This window comes from Lynx rufus, unplaced genomic scaffold (genome assembly GCF_022079265.1).
Source record: "Lynx rufus isolate CCGP_SWC_20201006 ecotype Redwood Valley unplaced genomic scaffold, mLynRuf1.p SCAF_24, whole genome shotgun sequence".
NCBI lineage: Eukaryota > Metazoa > Chordata > Mammalia > Carnivora > Felidae > Lynx > Lynx rufus.
In genome coordinates, this window is record NW_025814839.1 from 13,969,671 (window position 1) to 13,990,019 (window position 20,349).

Consider the following 20,349-nt stretch of genomic DNA (forward strand, 5'->3'; position numbering starts at 1 on the left):
GGTCCCTCTCTAGAGGGAGAGCAGCTGGGGAAAGAGTCCTTCCTCCCACAGCCCCTCTCTCACAGGAACACAGGTCTGGGGGCTGCTCATGGGCATTTAGATTCTGGTGCATCCAGACAGCCTTTTCCCTTGGAAGATGGGAGGCTGTGGAGGCATCCCCAGGCAGGCAGACTGTCTGTCTGCACAGATGCACATACTCTCTCACACATGCAATACACACCCATATATGTGTGTGCCAGGCCTGGCTATGGAATGGGGAAAGGAACTCAGACACCATTCTCATTGGACAAGTTTAAAACACAACATGGCTCATTTTTATTTTATCTCAGAAAAAAACATTCCCTTCAGAAGGAAAGGCAGTTAGATAGGGCCTCTAACTGGGCAGCTCTGAGCTACCCAGGCACACCCCATGGTGGGCCAGTCCCCACCTCCTCCCTTAAGCCCACAGTCTGACACCATTCCATTACAACTCCCTGTCCTTGAGCCCAGCTCTGTGGCCTTAAGAAATGGCCCTGGGGCTGATGGGGTAAGAAGTGCATGGCAGCTCATGGCAGCCAGTGAGAGCTGCCTGGGACTCCCTGGGCTGACCTCTGAGGCCAGGTTAGCAGCAAGACCAACAACAGACCCAGCAACCAGGGAAGGAAGATGATTTGAAAAAAAAAAAAAAAAAAAAGGGATTTCTTCAGGTTTAACATTTTCTCCTGGACAAAACAAAAACAAAAACACGCCACCTCTGGGCACAGCAGCTCCTGAACCCTTGGAAAGTCTCGGAAGGGTGGTGTGTATGTGATTAGGGGGGTCTGTCGGAGCCACCCCCAGCCTTAGGGCTAGCCAGCCTGCTCTGCCACAGCTGCTCTGTGAAGTTAGGGTGGTATTTCTAGATGCTTCGAGTGGGGTACTGGGCCCTGCCCAGCCAAGATGTTCTGATGCCGTGGCCCTGACCTGATGCAGGGCCTCCCAACATGAAATGTCTGCTTCCTCGGACTCCAAACCCTTCCTGCTGGGCCTCATGCTGCTCCAGCCAGGGTACTCTCCTCTCAGTCCAAAGTGGGAACTGGCCACAAGAAGGGTCTCCAGGCACATTCATTCTTCTCCCAACGTGACTGGTTCCATCCACCAAAGAGAAAGATTTCCTTCCTGGAGGAAAGGGCAAACTCAGTGGATCATCAGGACACTCCTGCTCCATCCTGGGCCAGGGGTCCCTCAAGGCCAGGGGACTCTGGGCATGCTCCCTTGAGCTCATGGCTGAGGAGCTCCACATCTGGGAGGGCCATGTCCCCATGGGACTCGTGGGCACTCCCTCCACTCACCAACCCCAGGGCATAGCCATTGGGCCGCCGCTCAGGATGGGGGGCACTGCCATTGGCCCACACCCCAGGAGGATGACCATTGAGGCGAAGGCTGATCTGCTCTCCATCACTGCCATGAGCTGCCAAGGCCCGGGCACTGGTGCCGCCTGCCTTGAAGGGCTCCCGTCGCCTCAGGATATGGCTGCGAATGATCTTGCGGAAGGTCTGGCGGAACTCACGGATGCGGTAGGCATAGATGAAGGGATTCACAACGGAATTGGTGTGGGAGAGGATGATGGTCAGGTACATGAGCCAGAGCGGGGCATGGTTACACTCTGGGCAGAAGAAGGTAAAGCAGTTGATGATGTGCAGGGGAAGCCAGCAGAGGGCAAAGAGCCCCACAATGATGGCCAGCGACTTGGCAGCATGGACCTCCTTCTGCAGCGTGGACCGAGTCCGCTCCCCCGGCAGAGGCTGGCTCTCCATCTGCTTCAGCTGTCGCCGAGCAGCCAGGAAGATCCGCAAGTAGACACCCAGCATGAGCAGCAGGGGCACCAGGACACAAGCAAAGAAGTTGTAGTACACCATGTAGTTCATGGGAACCACATCCTCGAAGAGACAGGCTACCTGGCCCTCCCCACAGCCCTGTGAGTGGTTTTTGCCCTCCTTCGGCTGGCTGCAGTTGTTCCAGCCCAACATGGGAGTCAAGCCAATGGCAAATGACAGCACCCAGCAGACTGCAATGATGCCTTTGGCCCTTGTGCCAGTCACCAAGCCATTGTACCTGGGGAAAGGAGACCAGCATCAGATGTCTGAGAAACCAAGACAAGGAGAGGCTAAGAGTCAGAAACCCAGAGAGGCACCTGGGCCTGATCTGCTGACTGTAAGGTTTTGGACCACTCACTTCCTGCCTCCTAGCCTCACTATCCTCCTCTGTTCAGTGGAGGCCCAAGCCCTTGCCTTTTCCCACAGCAGGAAACAGGAGAGCCGGCCCCCTGGAAAGGAAACCACTGCATAGACATTCAGATGGTTACCAAATAGTATTAAAAGTAGTCCTCAGACTCTGTTCTCTTTGAGGGACTTAATAAGTGAGAGAACTTATCACCTCCACGTTAGTCTTAGTTGATGCTAGAGTAAGCTTTCCTTAAAAGTGGGAATAAGCCAGGAGGGTACACTCATTGGCCGGGGGCAGAACCAGCCACATCAGACTTGTAGGCGATTCATGTCTCTTGTACTCCATGCTCTTCCTTCCCCACTTGACATAGGGTCTCCAGAAAGCCCTCAAGGAGAGGTGGCACAGAGGGGAGGAGGGGGTCGTGGAGGTCCTGGGTCAAATATCCTCTCTGCCTTCCAGATTCACCCACAGCCCTCTGGAGAGACATGAGATTGATATGTCTTAACATTTAAGAGGAAAGAATTGCATGAGGTACTGAGGTCCAAGGAGGAAAAGTAATCTGACTGAAATCACTCAGGACTAAACAGCCAGATGCAGTCCCAGACTCCAAGTGTGACCTGATCTGCCAGCCAGAAAGCTGGCCCCAAGTCCATAGAAAAGGTGGCATAGATGTTTTTTTTTAGAGTGAGAGAGAGAGAATCTTAAGTCTTTTTTTTTCTTTTTTTAGAGAGAGAGAGAGACACACACACACACACACACACACACACAAGCTGGGGAGAGGGGCAGAAGGGGAGAGAGAATCTTAAGCAGGCTTCACACTCAGTGCGGGGTCATGCCCTGAGCCAAAATCAAGAGTCAGACACTCAACCAACTGAGCCAACCAGATGCTCCGGTGGCATAGATTTTACTTAAAGAATGGACAATCAAAAAATTATCTCTGACTGAAGAAGGTGACCTCAGTGATCTCTGAGAGATAACCATTTGTTTAATGGTTTTGATTCTGGTAACACCAGACTGCCCTCCCCTCTACCTGGTAAACCCTATCCATCCTTTATGTTCAGGCTAGATACCTTCCCAAAGAAGTTTCCTACCCAAGTGCACCAAATCCCTACTCCATCTGGGCCCCTGAGGTAGGGGGCCCCTTTGGGACAGGGCTTTCCTGCATCCATCACTGTACTGCCAGCACTAAGAAAGCGACACACAGCAGGTGCCAAGGAAAAATGTGCTTTACTTAATTTCCAGAATTGGAAGCATCCACAGAAACTAGTCCATGGGTGGCAAACATGGGCCTACAGGTAACAAATGTGTGAGGCAGGCTGGCAGGGCATTTACTGTCTGTATAAGAGACAGTTGACGCTGCTCAGCCCCTGGCCGCTTATGCACAATGTGCTTCCAGTGCTGCCAGACCTCAGACGGGGCTGAGGAGCTGATTTTCTAGGTGAAATCGCCTGTGGTTAAAATTTTGTCAACAAATTCAAATAAAGGGGGATAAAGTCTTGTGGCCTCTGACCTCTTATCTAATCCAACTGCCTCATTTTATAGATGGAAAAACTGAAGCCTAAGGAGAGGAATGGACTTGCTATGGACATTTCAGGAGCCCAGAGGCAACTCGGGCCAAGGTAAGTCTGTCAGTTCTGAATCTATGTCAGTTTTGAATCCAAAGAATAACTGGACAGGGCCACTCCCAGGAACCCCTCAGCCCCATTTAGCAGGGGCTTGGGTGCTTGCAACAGGAGGAGGGTCATGGACTTGCTCACTTCCACCAAGCCACAGAGAGCCTACATGGCCCTGTTTCCTATTCTGGAGCCTCAAACACAAAGTCTTAGGTTTTTTCTTTTTCTTTCTTTTTCCATTTAATACTTACACAGCACTTGCTGTGTGCCGGGCACTGTTTTTGTACTCTGCTAATTATAATTTATATAATCTTATTGAATAGGAAGCTATTTTAATGTTGGTATTTTTCCTGAGAAAAGGGTATCCCTCCCTGAGTTCCAGTGCTAGTGCATTCCTGTTTTGCCATGTTCTGTCACTCTGCATCTCTGAGCCTCAGTTTCCTCATTTGCAAAATGGAACTAAGAATCCAGGGCCTGTGAACACAGTCCCATGAGGGCAGAATGTATAATCCGTGGGTGGGAATTACAGGGGGGTGGACTGTGAATTGGGGTAAGTAAGAACTTCTCAGCTAAGCTGTTCACACAAGAAATGGGCTGCCTCAGGCAAAGTGAGCTTCCTATCATTTGAGGCAACCAAGCAGGAGCAGATGGTGTAGAGATGGTGTAGAGGACCCTGGAAGCCACCTGCTTTGGGGGTTTTCAAATTGTCCTCTAGCAGCTGACCTTCTTGCCCGCATTCCCAGGCAATCACAGAAGGAGGCTGCTGAGGAAGGGAGGCAGCTTAATATTCACTGAATGAATGAGTTGGTGGGGACACCCAGGCCCAGACCAAAGGCTTCCGGGGACAGTTTGAAAATCCCTGGTCTGTCCAGTTGTCTGCTTTTATGGACAAGGAAACCCATGAGCAGAAGTCTGGAACTGCATTTTAAAAAGAAAGCCCCTTGTGAGGACAGAAACAAACATACATTAATAGCACTTGACTATGCCTACAAAGAATATCTCTGGGCAGATTCTCAACACTGCCTTCCAGGAAGATAACTGAAGGTAGGGCGGTGGACAAAAGGGACAGTTTTTCACCATATACTCTGTTGTTCTTTTTTAATGTTTTAGTATGTGCAGGTAATAACTTATTAAACACACACACACACACACACACACACACACACAAACATCAAACAGATTAGTTTTATTATTCAGAAGAAAAGCCTTTAGGCTGAGCGCTCTGGACCCAGGCCCCTGGGGAACTGGAACAGCATTAGGGCCCAAATAGAACAACAGCCAAGCCATAGCCTGGCCCAGGGGCATCCCCTTGGGCTATGTCTCTGACTTATGGCAATCACATCTTGACCTCCTGGGGCCCAGACACACTGTCCAGTGGAAGGGGTGCCAGAGGTATCCAGCACAGCAACACTCTGCCATTTGGGGGAGCCCAGAGGTGTCACAGGAAGCAGGTGCCAGAGTGCTGCCTGCCACATTTGGAGGTGCCTTTGTATCCCTGCATCTTTCAGCTCACAGGTGCCCCTTCCTGGGGACTTCCCATCACCCATGTTGGAGACTCATTCTATGATCCAAGAATACCACCCACAATTCTAAGTGGGGCTTCATGTGCATTTTCCTTACACTGAGAGAAGGCGGAGCTTTCCTAAGTTGTCTAAAGGAGCCAGTGATCTAAGAACTGAACACCCATTGATGCATGGGTGAAACCCAAACTCCCTTCTGAGCATAGGCAGGCCTGAGCTAGCCTCACACCCTCCCTGCCCTCCTGTTCTTCTGTCTCTGTCACTTCTCCTGTTCCAAGGCCCACATGGTCCTTCCTTCTTTGTGGCCTTTGTCTAGGCTTGGCCTACTCATACCCATCCTGCAAGACCCATCCAGAGTTACCTCCTCCTGGGAGCCCTGATCCTACCCTCTTTACAAGCCAGGGGGTTTTTGTCCCCAGGCAGTGATTCACCACATACAATTCAGGTCTTTGCATCAACTGCTGCCCCACATGTAGTCCGTTTCCCAAGGAGAGCGAGCACTCACCAGGGGTTAATAATGTGAGAGGCAGGAGACAAGGGGCGCAGAAGTCTCCTAGGATATGAAAACCTTTGTCTCTCACTCTGGGCTTTCTGTCTTCCTCCAGGGACACCAAGAGCTCCCATCTCTGCCTTTGGCCAGGCTGCTTCTCGCTGGATTCCTGACTAGGCCCTGCCCTAGCCCACCAAAGGTCCCTGTACTTGGGAAGGAGCACAGATTTTTCTGAAACTGAATCCTTTTAACAAAAGAAAGAGAGATGGGGAGAAAGGAAAGGAAGAAGGAAAGAAGGAGAGAGAAATAAATTAATGGTGAGTGATGCAGGCCTAGGGCTAGGCATCCAGGGCAGCAGTCAGAGAATGGACACCTCAGAGTAGCCAAATGGACCTCCGGAGTGGAGCAGGAAACAGCATGCAGAGGCAGCGAGATTCCCAGCTGGCAGGGAATGTGGGGGAGGCAGAAAAGGCAGCCTGAGTCAGGCAGTGGCTCCAGATCTGCCAGGAGCTCTGGGTTCTCATTTGCCTTCACGTCATTCCCTCTTGTACCCATCTTGCTCTCAGGAGCCCCTACCTGGACACCTTTGTGCACCTTGCTGTCCCCAGCCCAGGGCCCTTGAGGAATAGGTAAGTGGAAAGACCCAAGGGAGTCTGGAACTTTGTGAAGGGCCCTGATGTCCCCCAAGTCACGAGAGACTTTTCTTTCTCCTGCTATAGCCTCCCCATGGGTAACACAGGGTCATCACGTCTTCCCTGGCCAGTGCTAGGCTGTGAAGATCAAAGGAGAAACTGTGCTAACATCCTTGGGCAACTGTGAAGCTCTCTGCCTGAGGTAGGAGATAAGTACCATCATCATCATCCCTAATGGCTCCCAGATCCAAGAGATCCAGGCTGACCCCTCCAAGGCTTTATCAAGCAATGATCAAACAGCCAAGTCTCGGTGGAACTAGGTCCTGCTCTGAAGATCATAGGTATTGGTGATACAGATGGGGCAGGGCAGGTCCAGGATCCATTCTGAATCTCCAGCAGCTCAAGAACGGGCTGAATCCCCACTTGCTCCATCCCACCAACCTTCCCACCCAGGGGCCTCACCACACCCATCTGCTCACTGGACCCTCACAACACCTTTGTGAGCTCAGAAGGACAGAAAGGCCTATCCCCTTTTATAGATGAGGAAATGGGCCCAGGGAGAGACAGCTGACTTTTTATGGTCACACAGCACGTCCCATCCTCCTACATCAGGAATCATTCTCTTGACTCTTAGCAAAGAGAGAGATAAGAAAAAGAAGCCAAGACCCTTGCAACTGAGCCCTGATCTCTCCTTAGGATGCCGTTGCCCTTTGAATCAGGGAAGGAAGTGAAAGTGAGGTCTCTGCTTCCCCACTGAATGTTCCTACCAGGGCTAGCCCAGGCCCAGCCCATGCTCAGCTTGGCTCCTTAAGTAGACACCAATTCTCTGCCTTCTAGTCCACCTGGGACCCCGTGTTCTGAGCATTCCTCAGGGAGCCTGGACTCTGAACTCTGCTTTGCACTATCAGACTAGTCCTATATTAAGACTGGCTAGAGTCTCCTCTTTGGCAAGAGTCCTAGGCTCTCCTGAGACTAGAGCGTCCTATAGGGCCACGTGGGGCCCTTCACTTGAGCAGCATGATGAGGGTGCCTTCTTCCCCCTTAGAGCCCAGGTGACAGGAGTGGCCACCTACTCCTGGGAGTAGGTCTGGGAGACCAGGGCTTCCCTGTTCCCCAAAGACTGGAGTCACAGTGGGTGACAGGTCACATTTCTTCCTAGGCCTAGTCCCAACTGTGCTACCAACTCATTGTGTGGCCCTGAGGGCTGGCTCCCTTTTCTGAGCCTCATTTTTCCATCTAGAAGATGAGAGGAAATGACCTCTAAGGGCCCCCTTGGTTTGACACTCTAAATTTCCATTTGCTCATTGAGCCTGCTCCTCTTTCCAGCTGGGGTGCACTCTGCCAGCATGGGGCTGCTGAGGGTTACTCTGGAGGCAGGCACTTCACTTGTTTGGGAGAATTCACTACAGGGCCAGGTACCCTGGTCCTCTGAGACCTCCCTCAGGGTCTGCAGCCACCCAGGCTGTGGAACCCAGCTCCTAGATAGAGGGTCAAGGAGGTGGGGCAGGAGGTTCTCCTGCCCCTCACCACTCCCCCCACCTTGCGGGGAGGAGAGAGGGAGGGACCTACTTCCTAGTTTCATCTGTGGTAGATGGAGGCCACGTTAAATAAACTCAGCCTCGGGAAAGTCTTCATTTACACAATACATGGCTGAAGTCACTTCACAAAAACCCCTTTCCACTAGCTGAGCACACAGGCTGTCTCTAAGACCATCAGTACTTGCTGACCTGAGGAGCACAGAATTTGCATATAGGTCTAAGTGACTCACTGTGGCATTCAGCCAAGTCACTTCCCCTCTCTGGGTCATTTTCCTAATGTCCACACTGTGTGGCTGGCCCAGAGGAGTTAGGGCAGGCAGGCAGGCGGGTTTCTGGTTCTGAGGGCCTGTGGTTTCCCGTGGTGCCCTGCCCTGCCCCAGCATCATGCTGTGTGAGAAGATGGCCCAGATGCACCACCCAGGCCTGGGCCACACACATCTGCCACAGTCAAAGAGCAGCAGCCTCAACCAAATAGGCTGGGGAAGACTGGGGAGGGCCAGGGTGCCTTGTGCCCACAGGGATCAGCTAGATTGGCATGATTTCTGGCCATGTGCCAAGCCCTGGAAAGCCCCAGACTGAGCCCCATGACCCTGTCCTCAGCTCAACACACAGACATCACAGACTAAATCCTAACCCCAGGTTCACCCTGGCCCTGGCTTGGGGCAGACCAGACCTTGGTACAGGCAGCCTTTTCAGAGATGTGAACCTCAGCATGAGGCATGCCAGAGAAGAGAATATGGGCAGCCCACCGCCCACAGCCCCCAGCTCACCGGAGTGGGATGCGGATGGCGATGTAGCGGTCAATGGCGATGGCCAGGAGGCTGAAGATGGAGCTCTGTGTGAGGACCAGGACAAAGCAGGCGAAGAAGAGGCAATTATGGCAGGCAGCACAGAACCCTGTGCTGATGGTGATGGCGAAGGGGATAGCGAGGACTCCCACAGCAATGTCGGCTGCCGCCAGTGACACCACAAAGTAGTTGGTGACGTTCTGTAGGTTGCTGTTCAGCCACACAGCCCAGCACACCAGCACATTGCCCAGGATGGCCAGCACAGCAATTGCCAGCTCCACCATGATGTACACCCAGGAGCCCATGGTGGGCATGGCCGCAGACAGGCAGGGTCAGCAAGGACGCGGGCCAGGCCAGCTCACGGTCCATAGCTGCAGTGCAGCTGGCCCTGCCCAGGCCCCTGAGCCCCTTCTTCACAGGAGCCAAGAGCGTCCCTGCAGGCAAGCGGGGGGGGGGGCTCCCCAAGGGCTGTTTCAGAGCCAACTCTGAGTCTCCAGAAACCAGACCCTCTTCAGGGGCTCCAGCAGCATCTTGGCTCAGCTCGGCTTCACAGTCCCCGAGGCACCTGCCAAGGGAGAAGCCTTGTGAGGAGCTGGACCATGGGCAGAGAGGGAAAAGCTGAAGATTCCCAGAGGTAGCCCTCAGCCCCAGCTTACCAATGCCCTCCCTGCAGGCCAGGCATTAGCCTGAGAACAGCCCACTGTGCCCTGCCCCTCCCACCCTGGACACAGAGGGCTGGGGGTCAGCCTCAGTCCTTGTTTTTTCTAGGGGAGTCAGGAATCTTTTTAAAGTGAAGTCACTTGTGTTGCCCCCACCCCCACCCCATGCTCAGCTTCTCAAGCCTTTTGTGGCAGCCCTGCCAGTCTCCTGGGTCCCTGAGCTCACTGCCACCCCCATGACCCTTCCAGAAAGGCCCCCTCACCCCCTTGGACTCTCCCAGGTCCACCTACCTTCTCTCTCAGCCAGCTTCAGTCTGCTCCATCCCCCAAGAGCTCTTCCTGGGAACTACCAGCACCTGCCTAAGCTGCTAGGTTAAGGAGCAGGCCTAGAGTTCCAATCTGGAAGGACCTGGGTGGTCCATCTTGTCCTGTCTTCCACTGCTGGCAGCTAAGCCCCCCTGCCCTTGCTGGTGATGCTGCACAGTGTGGAGGAGCAGTCACCAAGGGAGCCCGCTCCTCAGCAGCCCCTGCCAGCTGACTGCACATCTGGGCAAGGGAACCGCCTCACCTCCCCCCCCTCCCTCCTCCCACGCCCGCTCCCCAACCTGCTCCTCTGCCTGGCTGATGCCAGGACAGACTGAATTCAGTTTGGTGCTGTGCAGAAGGCAGGGTGCTCAGCCAGGACTTCCTGGGGAACTGCAGGCAAGGATGTTTTTTTCTTTTCTAGGCCTCAGTTTCCTCATTGATACAGTGAGGAGATTGGACCCCAGATAGCCTCTGGGGGTCATTTCAGCTCTCACTCATGATTCTATGAGAAGGAAATAAACAGATCTTAAAGGGCTCCCCCAGAGTGAAAATGTCATAGAAATGTAAGGAATTGCTGACCCTCCTGAGAAGCACAAGCAGAAGTAGAGGTCTTGGTTTCCCCCAGCCCAAACCCCTAGTGTTCACCCTTGAGCTTGTGAAATGGTCTCCATATCCCCTACCAGCCTAGGGGCCCCTCCCCACAGCCTCTGCCCCCACCTTAGCATGCTCACATGTGCTGCCCAGTGGTGTCCCCTCATGCCAAATCAACCTACTCCTCCCGTCCTGGGCCTTCACGGGGCCCTAGGTGCACATGGGCGGCAACTGCTGCCTGCATGGAGACAAGAGGCCCAAAGCTGCCCTTCAGCTTCCCACACTTGGGCTCAGGAAACTGCATCCTCCCTCACTCCTCCAGGACACAAGGGATAGAGCAGGGCTGGTGATCTTGGGAGAAGGTCACTCGTGGTCCCGGGCCATGTTCAAGGGGCCAGGCTGCAACAGATGAACACCAAGTTTCCTTCTGACTCCTGTGTGCTTCAGGCGGCTGGAACTGTATCCAAGGGGTATTCCCTATGCCCACTAGGAGGCTCCAATGGAGCACGCAACACCAGGAAGCAGGACAGAGAAGAGGAGGCAAAGTGCTTGAAAAATGGGGGGGTTCTTGCAGCCAGCCCAATGGCTTCTCTCAGGCCTGGCAGGGGCCCACCACCAAGAGACCATGAATGAATCTCAGGGCCCTGCTATACACAGGGTACTTGCCAGCCAGCTGCTCATAAAGCATGTCACTGGCAGAGGAGGATCAGACCAAGTCTCCTGGTGCTATCCCTGGCCACAGAGTGTCCCTTGGTGCTCCTGGCCTATAGCCTAAGACAGCATTCACCAGGGACCCCCCTACCCCGCCCCCAGCTGCAGAAGCCGTGTGTCTAGGGTCTTGTTTTTATTCTCCAGAAGGGAAGTGACAGGCCCCGAACTACTCCTAGGGGCCTCCCAGGCCCAGCACTAGCAGCAGGCTACTGTCCAGGCCAAGGGAGCCTTAGGGAACCCTACCTCCTCCTACCAGTGAGCCGCCTGCTCTCCTAGCTGCCTAACCATCACCTGCCACCCTTCTTACCCAGACTTCAACCTCTCCAGGGGAATTTGCATTCAGAGGCACCACAGCCTCTGCCAATCAGACCAACCCAGGCTAGAAGCATGACTTGGCCCCAGACCACTGTCCAGATTCAGAGGGCACCCGGCCTGGGGGAAGATGAGGTGGGATCACCAACAATCCACCTAACCCAAATACGTATCACATTTCTGTGGAGCCAGGCTGTCCTGCCCCAATGCCCTGAGCCCTACTGATGGGGTCACACCACCAGCACCCGTCCTGGATGCCAGGCTGCCTCCATGAGCCAGGCTGCCTGGAGTGGAAGGACCTTCAAGGGGCCTAACCCAGCCCTCTGTTAGGTGAGGCTCTCTTGGCAGCCCTGGGTACCTGCCTACATATGCCCAGTCCTCAGGGTCTCCCTACCACCACCCTCTGTGCCATGGGCCCTCATGTTGAACAGCACCTGGGACCAACACTCTTCCTGACTAAACTGAAGCTACCTTTCTACTGCCCACCATGCCTGGGGCACCTTCCCAATCTCACTGGATGCAATGGATCTTAGTGGTCACCGATCCTCCTACCCACATCAGTCTTGCAAGGGGCTAAAGGCACACCTAATGCCCCTGAGTCCTAAAAGGCTGCCTCCTTGCACATCTAGTTGCCCATCTGCCCTTCCTACAGCATTTCTGCAGGCTCTTCTAGCTGCTGCCAGCACATCCTGGAGTGAGACTGGCCTGGCCCCACAGGAAACCTGGGCATCTGTCAAACCAGAGTGCTGGCCCCAAGCAGCTTAGTTGCTGCTCTCAACTCTCACTGCCCTCATCAGTGGAGCTCAAGGCACCAGGGGGCAGACAAGGCAGGGAGAAGGCTGCACAGCCTCCTACTGGGGCTATTTTGTGGGAAGGTTGGGAGCTTCCCAGCCATAGGTGGGCAAATCAGTCTGGGAGGTGGGGGCATCCTAACTTGTGGCCTTTGCCAGACGTTCATGGTGTAAATGCTCCCCATATGGCCAATTTCAAGCTACTAACGTATGTATCACTGACAGGAAATGGCAATTAACACAACTTGAGAGACCCTATGCCACTAGGTTCCAGCCGCCACTAAGCCACCACACCCTGCACTCTCCCTGGATGCCGAGACTCTACGCAGACCTTCTTAGCTTGTGCAGCCTGCTTGGGAGCTCATGATGTGAGGGCACAGGGACATTGCGGTCATCTGTGTTCTCACTGGCCCCATGAGCCCCATTTTACAGATGAGGAAGCTAAGTCCCAAAGAGATTAACAATCTCTCCCAGTCTTACAGATACCAAGAGCATAAAAGGGTGAAATAGAGCGGAGGGAAATGCCCATAATAAACACAGAAGCAGGAAGATTTCTTGGGGCCTGCTGGCCCCTCTCTGCTTCCCTCCCTTCTGAGGCCTCCTAGAGTGACAGGAAGGTTGGAGGCCCAAGGGGAGGGGGCCAGGGGCGGAGCCAGGATCTGACAATTTCCTATCCCTCTCTGCTGACTCTAATTAATTCTTGAGTCATCTGTTGCTAGCCAGGAGGGGAAATTAAATGTTAATAATGTAATATTTCCCTGTGATTATCCTTCTTTGGGGACAGGGCAGAGGGCAGAAGCTGTCCCATATAAACTAGAGACACATGTTGGGGAATGTGCATGATAAGCCTTGAAAGGACAGCTCCCAGGATTCCCAGGAGTCAGACTCAAAACTGCTGCTTCTTCTGGCCTTCCTTCTTATCCCCACCAACCTGGCCATTTTAATTAAAACTCCATTTAATCAAAACCCACATATTTCCTGGCCCACTTCTGGCTCCTTGTAAGTCAGACTAGTGAGGCTTTCTGTACACATGCCCAGATGGTGGCTGTACACCCCAGAGCCTGCCTTCCAGGCAGGACCCTGCACCTCTGCTCCTGGGTGCTGCTAAGGGCAATAAACTAAGCCAAGTGTAGGGACTCAGACCTGGCATAACCATGCTTGGCCCATTCCTGGGCTCCAGAATCCTAACCTGTGTCTCTTCCACTACTTCCTCATAGCAAATGTTATACAAATGCCTACCCTGTGCCATGCAGCATCCCAACTGCTGGATCACAGGGAGCTCTGTGCCACGTGCTACTGAGCCTGGCCTTAGCAAGGTCCTGAGCCTACAGCAGGGGACCTGGAAGGAGGAACTGTCCCAGGAGAGTGTGCTGAGAGCCAGCTGCTGCCTTAGTGTGCAGGTCACTCCCTGTCTCCAGGGCCTCCATTCCCACTTAAGATGACCCTGTAAGCCACAATTTCAAAGCACAGGAGAAAAGCTCAAGCTAAGAAAGATAAAGCAGCAGCACCCTGAATATGGAGTTTCATTCATTCTGGAAGAGATGAAGGTCATAATCTAATAATGTTTTTCAAAGACATTTAGGGTCTTCAAAGAGATGAAAAAAGGAATAGCACCCATAAACAAGAAGGAGAACTTATGGCTTGACTGGCAAAAGCGAAACAAGAACAGGTGAATGAATATGAGCAAGAAAGAATATAAGGTCCCCAAAATGAAAAGTCAAGGGAATGAGAAAGAGAGCACCATCAACACGATGCACTTCAAGCATGTACACAATTGAAGAGACAACTGGGGATCTGAGGAATGATCAGCCCTGAGGTATTATCACAGGAACTTCACAAAGACACGAAGCCCAGCAGGAGATACTGTTGAGAGACACAGAAGGTAAATTGAGAAAGAAGTATGGACATCTGTCTAATGGGAGCTCAGTGAGCGTGCAGAGAGCAACAAGGAAAGAAGAAATAGCTAGACAGGCAGCTTAGCTCCTGCTGCCAACCACACGCCCTCTGCTAGCTCTGTCATGACTGGTGTTTGGAGTGGCCCAAGCCTGGGCACAAGCCTCCCAGAACCCCAGGGCCCTGGGACCTACCAAGCCCCATCAACTGGAGTGGGACCAGTGTCTTCCGGTGCTGCCTGGAGGAAAGCCGTGGAGCACCGGTGCCTCTTGCCTCCCCACTTCCCTCCCTGCAGGATAACTTCAGGAACATGGTGCAGGCTCGGCCCAAAGTATCAGGCAGGCATCCAGTGGTACCCCCTCTCCCACAGGCCCTCCATGTGGCTGCTGTTCTCAGCTCTGGGAGGGCAGGATGTGTGCAGGAACCAGCCGGGTGGAGAGCCAGTTCCCTGCACTGAGTCTAGTCCCCCTAGAGCAGCCTCCACAGCACCAGCCTCTGGGGCCACAGGGCCTTGCCACAGCTCCTTTCTCCCCACAGGGGGCCCAGAGTTCGTCTGCCATCCCCGAATGTCCAGGCCAGGTACTGGAGAGACTGCATCTTCCCAGCCTGAGGTGGCCATTCACCCTCTCACTGGCTGCTGCATCTGATGGCCTCCCTCCAAGAGGTCACCCCACACACAAGGTGCTGGGTGCCCACTCTGTGGTGGAAGGAGCTCAGGTGGGATCCCACTCCTGCTCCATCCCACATTCCTTGAGATCCTGAGCAGAGTCTTCCCTTCTGTACCGATGCTCCTAAGAGACAGCACCCTGGGAAGTGCATAGCACCCACACCTCCCTGAAAAGAACCCTCTAATGGTAGGATGACAGGCACTATGATGCCAGAAAGAGATGTGGGGTGGGGGTGAGGGGAGGCGGGGAGGTTCCTAGATGGCCCTAGTGGGCCTGGGGTGGGGCCCTGGGAGAAGGCTGGCCTGTTGGAGGGCAGGAGCTGCCCAGAAAGTGGAGGATGGGAGGGAGGCAGACCCACTTCTGGGGTCCCTGGGATGAAGGCATGATGATGCAGCCCTGGAGGCTGAAGGGAGAGGGTAAACCAACTGCAGCATGGCCTGTGGGCTGGCCCAGATGCCACACGGCTCTGTCACTGCTCCTCGTTCCATGAGGCGCCCCCCACCCCCACAATTTGCAAAGTCCACCGAGGAGCCAGAGGTGAATGCCCCTGTGATGGATGGGCAGACAGAGACCACCAGCCCAGATACTAGGAGAGGCACCAGAGTGGTGCTGCCTGCCTCTCCCTGGTGCATTAAGGCAGCCTTTCCTCCCAAGTGATAGCTGGGCTGGTGGGTGTAGCAGCAGCAGAAGTGGGAGCGGCACCAGCCCCTGCCCAGCAACTTCTGAAACAGGACTGTCCTTCAGAAGAGGGCCCAAAGCACTGTGGATGGTTTCCCAGAGGAGGGGCCGATTGGGCTGGACTTGGAGGACAGGGAAGTGAGGGAGCAGGGAGGGAAGAGAGTCCAGGCAAAGACAACAGCCTCTGTGAGGCTCAGGGCCTGAGGGAGTCCTGGAAAGCTGGAGCACCCAGCTCCCATGTGCCCCCGGCTGGAGTGAGAGGCAGCTGGTCTTCCCCTCCACGCAGACCTTCCCATCCCCAGAAGGATCCCATGGACTCCACAATACAGGGGTCCTTTTCATGATTCTATAGGCGGGGGCTGGGGGACCTTTGCCACTAAATGGCCCCTCCCTACCACCTAGAGCTCCCAGGCCTTGGCCAGAAGATGAGCAGTCTCTTGGGGAGTGGCGGGGGGTGGGGGTGGGGGGCAGGGAGTGCTGTCTGCATCCCAGCTCCAAGCTCCTATCCATCCCCCACTTCCCTTCCCCATCTGACCCCAGCCCAGACCTCCAGGATACTGTCCTCAGGCACCACAACCCAACTACTCCCTCCAACCTCCAGACCATGAGGTAACCCCTCCCTTCTGTGACTGCCAATGCTTCCCTGGGCCCAGGCTCCTTCCCTGGGGGTTCAGACTCATTCCTTTTGCCTGCTCAGCACCTGACAATCTCCTCAGTAGCCCCTGACACACACCCCCAAACTCCTTCTCAGCATATACTTCATGCCCTAGCCATCCCTCTGGTCATCCTCCCCTTAGCTTCCCGTGTGCACAGCTTTCAGTGCCCAGCTTGAGTTGCAGCAGACGAGACAAACGCCACAAGAAGGTTGGGATGGCTATTCCAGCTCACTGGGGTAAGGTAGCTCAGGAATGCAGTTAGATGCTTGTTTGCAGGGTGTGATGCCCTGAAACCAAGTGCTTGCCTCCAAGCCAACTCCAATCCACATGTCCCTCTGTCAACAGTGATCCCCTGTGGTGCCCTCCCCCACCCCACCTCAAGGCCAATAGCCTCCCTCTGTTCCCTAACTAAAGCATAGACCCCAACCTGTCCTCTGGTCTGCCTTGCCTCTCTCTCATGCTCATCTCTCATTTACTCTCCACAACCCTGTACACCAAGCATTGTTCATTCCATCATGCTTGTTTTACAAATAAGACAGATTCTAAGGGGGCAGTGACTTGCCCAAGGCTGCCCAGCAAGTGCACCAAAGAGGCAAGAGCAGAACCCAGGTTTGGGCATCGAAATCTGTGGTCCATTTGGTACCCTTGAAGCCAGCCTCTCTTGGGCCGTGGGCTCCTGGGGGGCAAGACCACAGTGTGGTTGGGGGCCTACACTTCACAGACCAACATGAGGGAGGGCAACATGTAAGCCCCCAAAGGTTGGCCAGGACTGGCCTGGACCAAAGCCTCTCTCCTCCCAGCCATATCTGGGCCATCCTCAGCTTCTCTGAGGTTATGAACAGGGAAGCTGGCTTAGCCCAGAACCTGATCTGCACTGAGGGGATTGGGATGGAGGGGCAGTGGCCAGAGGGACACTGGAACCTGGGAGAACCATGAGGACTCTAAAGGACAAGGACAGAGCAAGGAGGTGTTGACACCACTACCTGTGGACAAGCCACAGTGAGGAGCTCCTGTCATAGACCGGCTGAGACCCGAAATGGGGAGCTGGCCCACAGGGCAGAGCCTTCCCAGCCCACTCAAGGCCTCCAGGATTAGCTACAGCAGGACTAAGGAGGGAGCCCCTGACCCCACAACATCCTCCCCGGCCCACTGCGCTCCAGAGAGCTCCCCAGCTCCCCATCATGGTCCCTCCCCCCCCTCCCCACCGGCGGGACAACCAGGAGCAACCATGTTGGGGAATGGAGGCAACATGGAGTCTTCTGGAGGGTGCAGAAGCTGGCAGTCCAGGCAGCTGGACAGCAGAGACCAAAGAGGGCAGCCTGAGCTCTGGGCCGGAGGCAAGCACAGTCCCTTTGGGTGGAAACGGGCCTGGGTGCTCCCTACGATGGCGAGGGACAGCTGGCCAAAGGGACAGCCTACTCCTTTCCCAGGGGCCAGCCACAACTCCAGTCCTAGGGAATGGGGGATGGGGAGACCTGCCCCCCAGCTTCTCTTTCTCAAACCCCAACAGATCCCTAGGGCTCCACCTTCTTCCCATTTTACAGTATGAAAAATTAAAATCTAAAGCGGCCTGGCAGTGCCAGAACGCAGAGATCTCTGTGCCGCGGGGCCTCGGCCCCCTCGTTTATCCTTTGGACCGTCCTGCGCCAAGTCCCTCGAGGGCCGCCACCATTCCCGCCATTCCTACCTCCGCTCAAAGCAGCCCGGCGGACGGCCTGGACCAGTCCGAGCCGTGTACCCACCCTGCCCGTCCTCCGGCCTCCCCTGGGTTCCCTAAGTCCGGGTCCCGCCACCAATGTCCCCGGAACGCGCCTGCCTCGCCCCGGCGTTCCAGACTCCTCGCCGCGCCCCAGGCGTTAGGGATGCGGAGCGTCTGCCCTCGCCGTTCCTTCCCCGGAATGCCGTCCCCGCCCCGGGCTTCTCCACCTGCGGAAGCCCTCTCTCACCCCCGGGGGTCCAACCCGCCCTCCTTCAGGCCGCACCTCGGCGCCCCCAGCCCACCCCAGCCGGCCGCATCGGAAAGGTTCGCCGAGTGCCCTGGGGCCGGCCAACGGCGCCTGGACGGACCGACGGACGTTCTCCGCACGTCACCTGCGGGTCCAGACGCCTGCCCAACACGCCCCGCCGCCGGGGCCGCCTCACTCTCGGGCCCCCTCCCCTCCCCGCCCACCCGTGCGCACCTTCCGGTCCAGTTTGGGGCGGCCCGTTGGGTCGCACACCGCTCTTCGACCGAGTTTCGGACGTGCGTCCGCGCCTGAGCCGCCCTTGCACCCGCCATTTCAGCCCCCGCCTCGGGGCAGGGATCGGACCCCAGCTCTGTGAACTCGCTCTCGGGGCGGCGGGAAGAGAGGGTAGGAGCGGCGGGGTGCCCTGAGGGGAGGGGTCCCGAGCCACCCGTCCCTCCCAACCCCGCAGCCTCCGACGGTCCCCTGCCGCTAGGCCGCCCGCCCGGGACCTCGGGACCCCAGACTGGAGACCCCTCCTGACCTGCAGCTCGCGCGCCGGCTCCCGCTGTCTCCGCGGCGTCTCGGGCTCGGGCTCGGGCTCCGGTCGCGCCGCTCACGGGCGCCCCCTGCAGGCGGCTTCGAGACCCGCGCTGTCCCCGCCCCGCCCCGCCGCGCGGGGAAACCGAGGCCCGGAGTGGGCCCGGGGATCGGGGATCGGAGGAGCCGGCCTGAGAGCCCGGCCGATGCCCGCGGTAGGACGAGGCCGCAACCGGCTGGACCGTACCGCATCCTCGTCCACGGCCCTCAGCGCGCTCTTCCCGGCTCGAGTCCGTCGGGCCTTCTCCAGAGCCACACCCCCTCCTTTCCTTCCACCACGAGCGTCTGGCCCCAGTCTTTCTTCCCGCCCCGTGAAGCCCGCCGGGCCCCTGGCCTGTATTCCCTTTCCTCCAAGAAGACTTCAGGGCTGCCCCTGCCGTTCTAGTCTTCCCAGAGCTGTACTGTCCCTTATCATTGAAGCTGAGCTGGTCAGTGCCTGCCTGTGTCATCCCTCCCCAGTGTCTAACTGTGACCCAGGAAGTGCCCATGCCAGATCCTCCTCAAGTCTTTCCACGGCTGCACTGTTCCTGATAAAGCCCAGTCTCCTTCCCTTGGCATTCAAGGCTTTCAGCGATGAGGTTCTGCCTGGTCTCCAGCTTTGCCCTCCTTTCCTGAGTCCTGCCCCAAGCTGGGGGGTGGGGGACGCGGTACCTCAGCTCAAAGGATGCCTCTAGAAAGCTGGCCCCAATATCCAGTGACCCATCTGACTGTCCCAGCACAGACTCTGGGGCCAGAGCCCCTCCTGTTCTTATAGCCTCTGGGGCCCAGTTGGGACCTGTCCCCCCACTTCCACTTCTCTGAGCAAAGTGATGGGGAGTCACTTTCTGTGCCATACACTAGCCTGGAATCTCAACCCCTTGGGCTGGAGTCCATCCTCCCCTCATCCCCAACCCCATGTTTTAGATACTTCAAATTGGGAATGACCTCACAACGGCCCTAACCCAGCCATACGAGGAGACCCGCCTTCTACCCTTGTATCAGGACAGAGTAATCCCAATTCTGTGCACCGCAGGATGAACTGCATCAGATGGCCACAGAGACCAGGACATTGGTGGCCAAGGGCTTGTGGGATTGCATTCTTGAACCTCCTGGGGCCAGCACAGTCACAGGGAAAAGCCCAGGAGAGGGGCTTGCACAGGGCCAGACTGGACCCTCGAGCTGAGGCCCTGGCAGGAGCATGAGGTCTCCCACAGGAGAGGACAGTTAGGAGGTCGGAGCCCAGGTACAGCTGAGGAACTAGAACCTGAGGCCCATCACTTGCCTGGATTCAGCCTCCAATGCCTGACAGCCTCTTCCAGCTCTTTCCCAAGTCTGGGCTCTTGTCTCCATTCAGCCAGCTCGGCCCCTCAGGTTCCTGTTTCCCCTAATACCAGTATTAGGATAGGCCGTGGGGGGGGGGGTGGTGGGGCAGAGGAGGGTGGACTGGAAGAGGTCAAGACCCCAACACAACTCCAGGAAACCCAGGACCTCATGGTGAGATGCAGAAGACTTTTCAAATTGGGAATAGTTCCTGGATGCCTTTCCAACCTCCAGCCTTGCCCTGTCTCCTACTTGCCCCCCGCTCCCCAGTTTAGGAGTTTGTGGCCCCAGCCCTCTTCCCACTCACCTCCTGTGAGGGGTAATGGGGGACGGAAGGGAGGTGCTCCCCACCAGGCAGGGACCCTACCGCTGGGGCAACACTGGTGCTGTGGCTTTCCCTCAAGTCTGGAGTTTCTTCCCATAGCCTCACCTATAAAATGGGAGTTTTGTTTCTGCCCTGCCACCTCTTGAGCCAGA

The 20,349-nt window shown here is 55.8% G+C and overlaps 1 protein-coding gene across 4 annotated transcripts; it reads right to left on the reverse strand.

Moving 5' to 3' along the window:
• Window positions 1–287: 287 nt before the first annotated feature.
• Window positions 288–18,624, reverse strand: ADORA2A (adenosine A2a receptor). 4 transcript variants are annotated; one of them, XM_047088152.1, is made up of 5 exons: window positions 10,030–12,987; window positions 9,716–9,900; window positions 8,748–9,330; window positions 1,311–2,073; window positions 288–1,137 (listed from the first exon to the last, which is right to left on the reverse strand). In XM_047088152.1, exons 3-5 carry the CDS (start codon window positions 9,077–9,079, stop codon window positions 1,084–1,086), a joined length of 1,149 nt encoding a protein of 382 aa, XP_046944108.1. In that variant the 5' UTR covers window positions 9,080–9,330; window positions 9,716–9,900; window positions 10,030–12,987; the 3' UTR covers window positions 288–1,083. The 4 variants fall into 4 exon arrangements, with proteins under 4 accessions (XP_046944108.1, XP_046944105.1, XP_046944107.1 ...); XM_047088149.1 differs by having other exon boundaries at window positions 288–2,073; XM_047088151.1 differs by lacking the exons at window positions 9,716–9,900; window positions 10,030–12,987 and adding an exon at window positions 18,518–18,624 and having other exon boundaries at window positions 288–2,073.
• Between the last annotated feature and the right edge of the window lie 1,725 nt (window positions 18,625–20,349).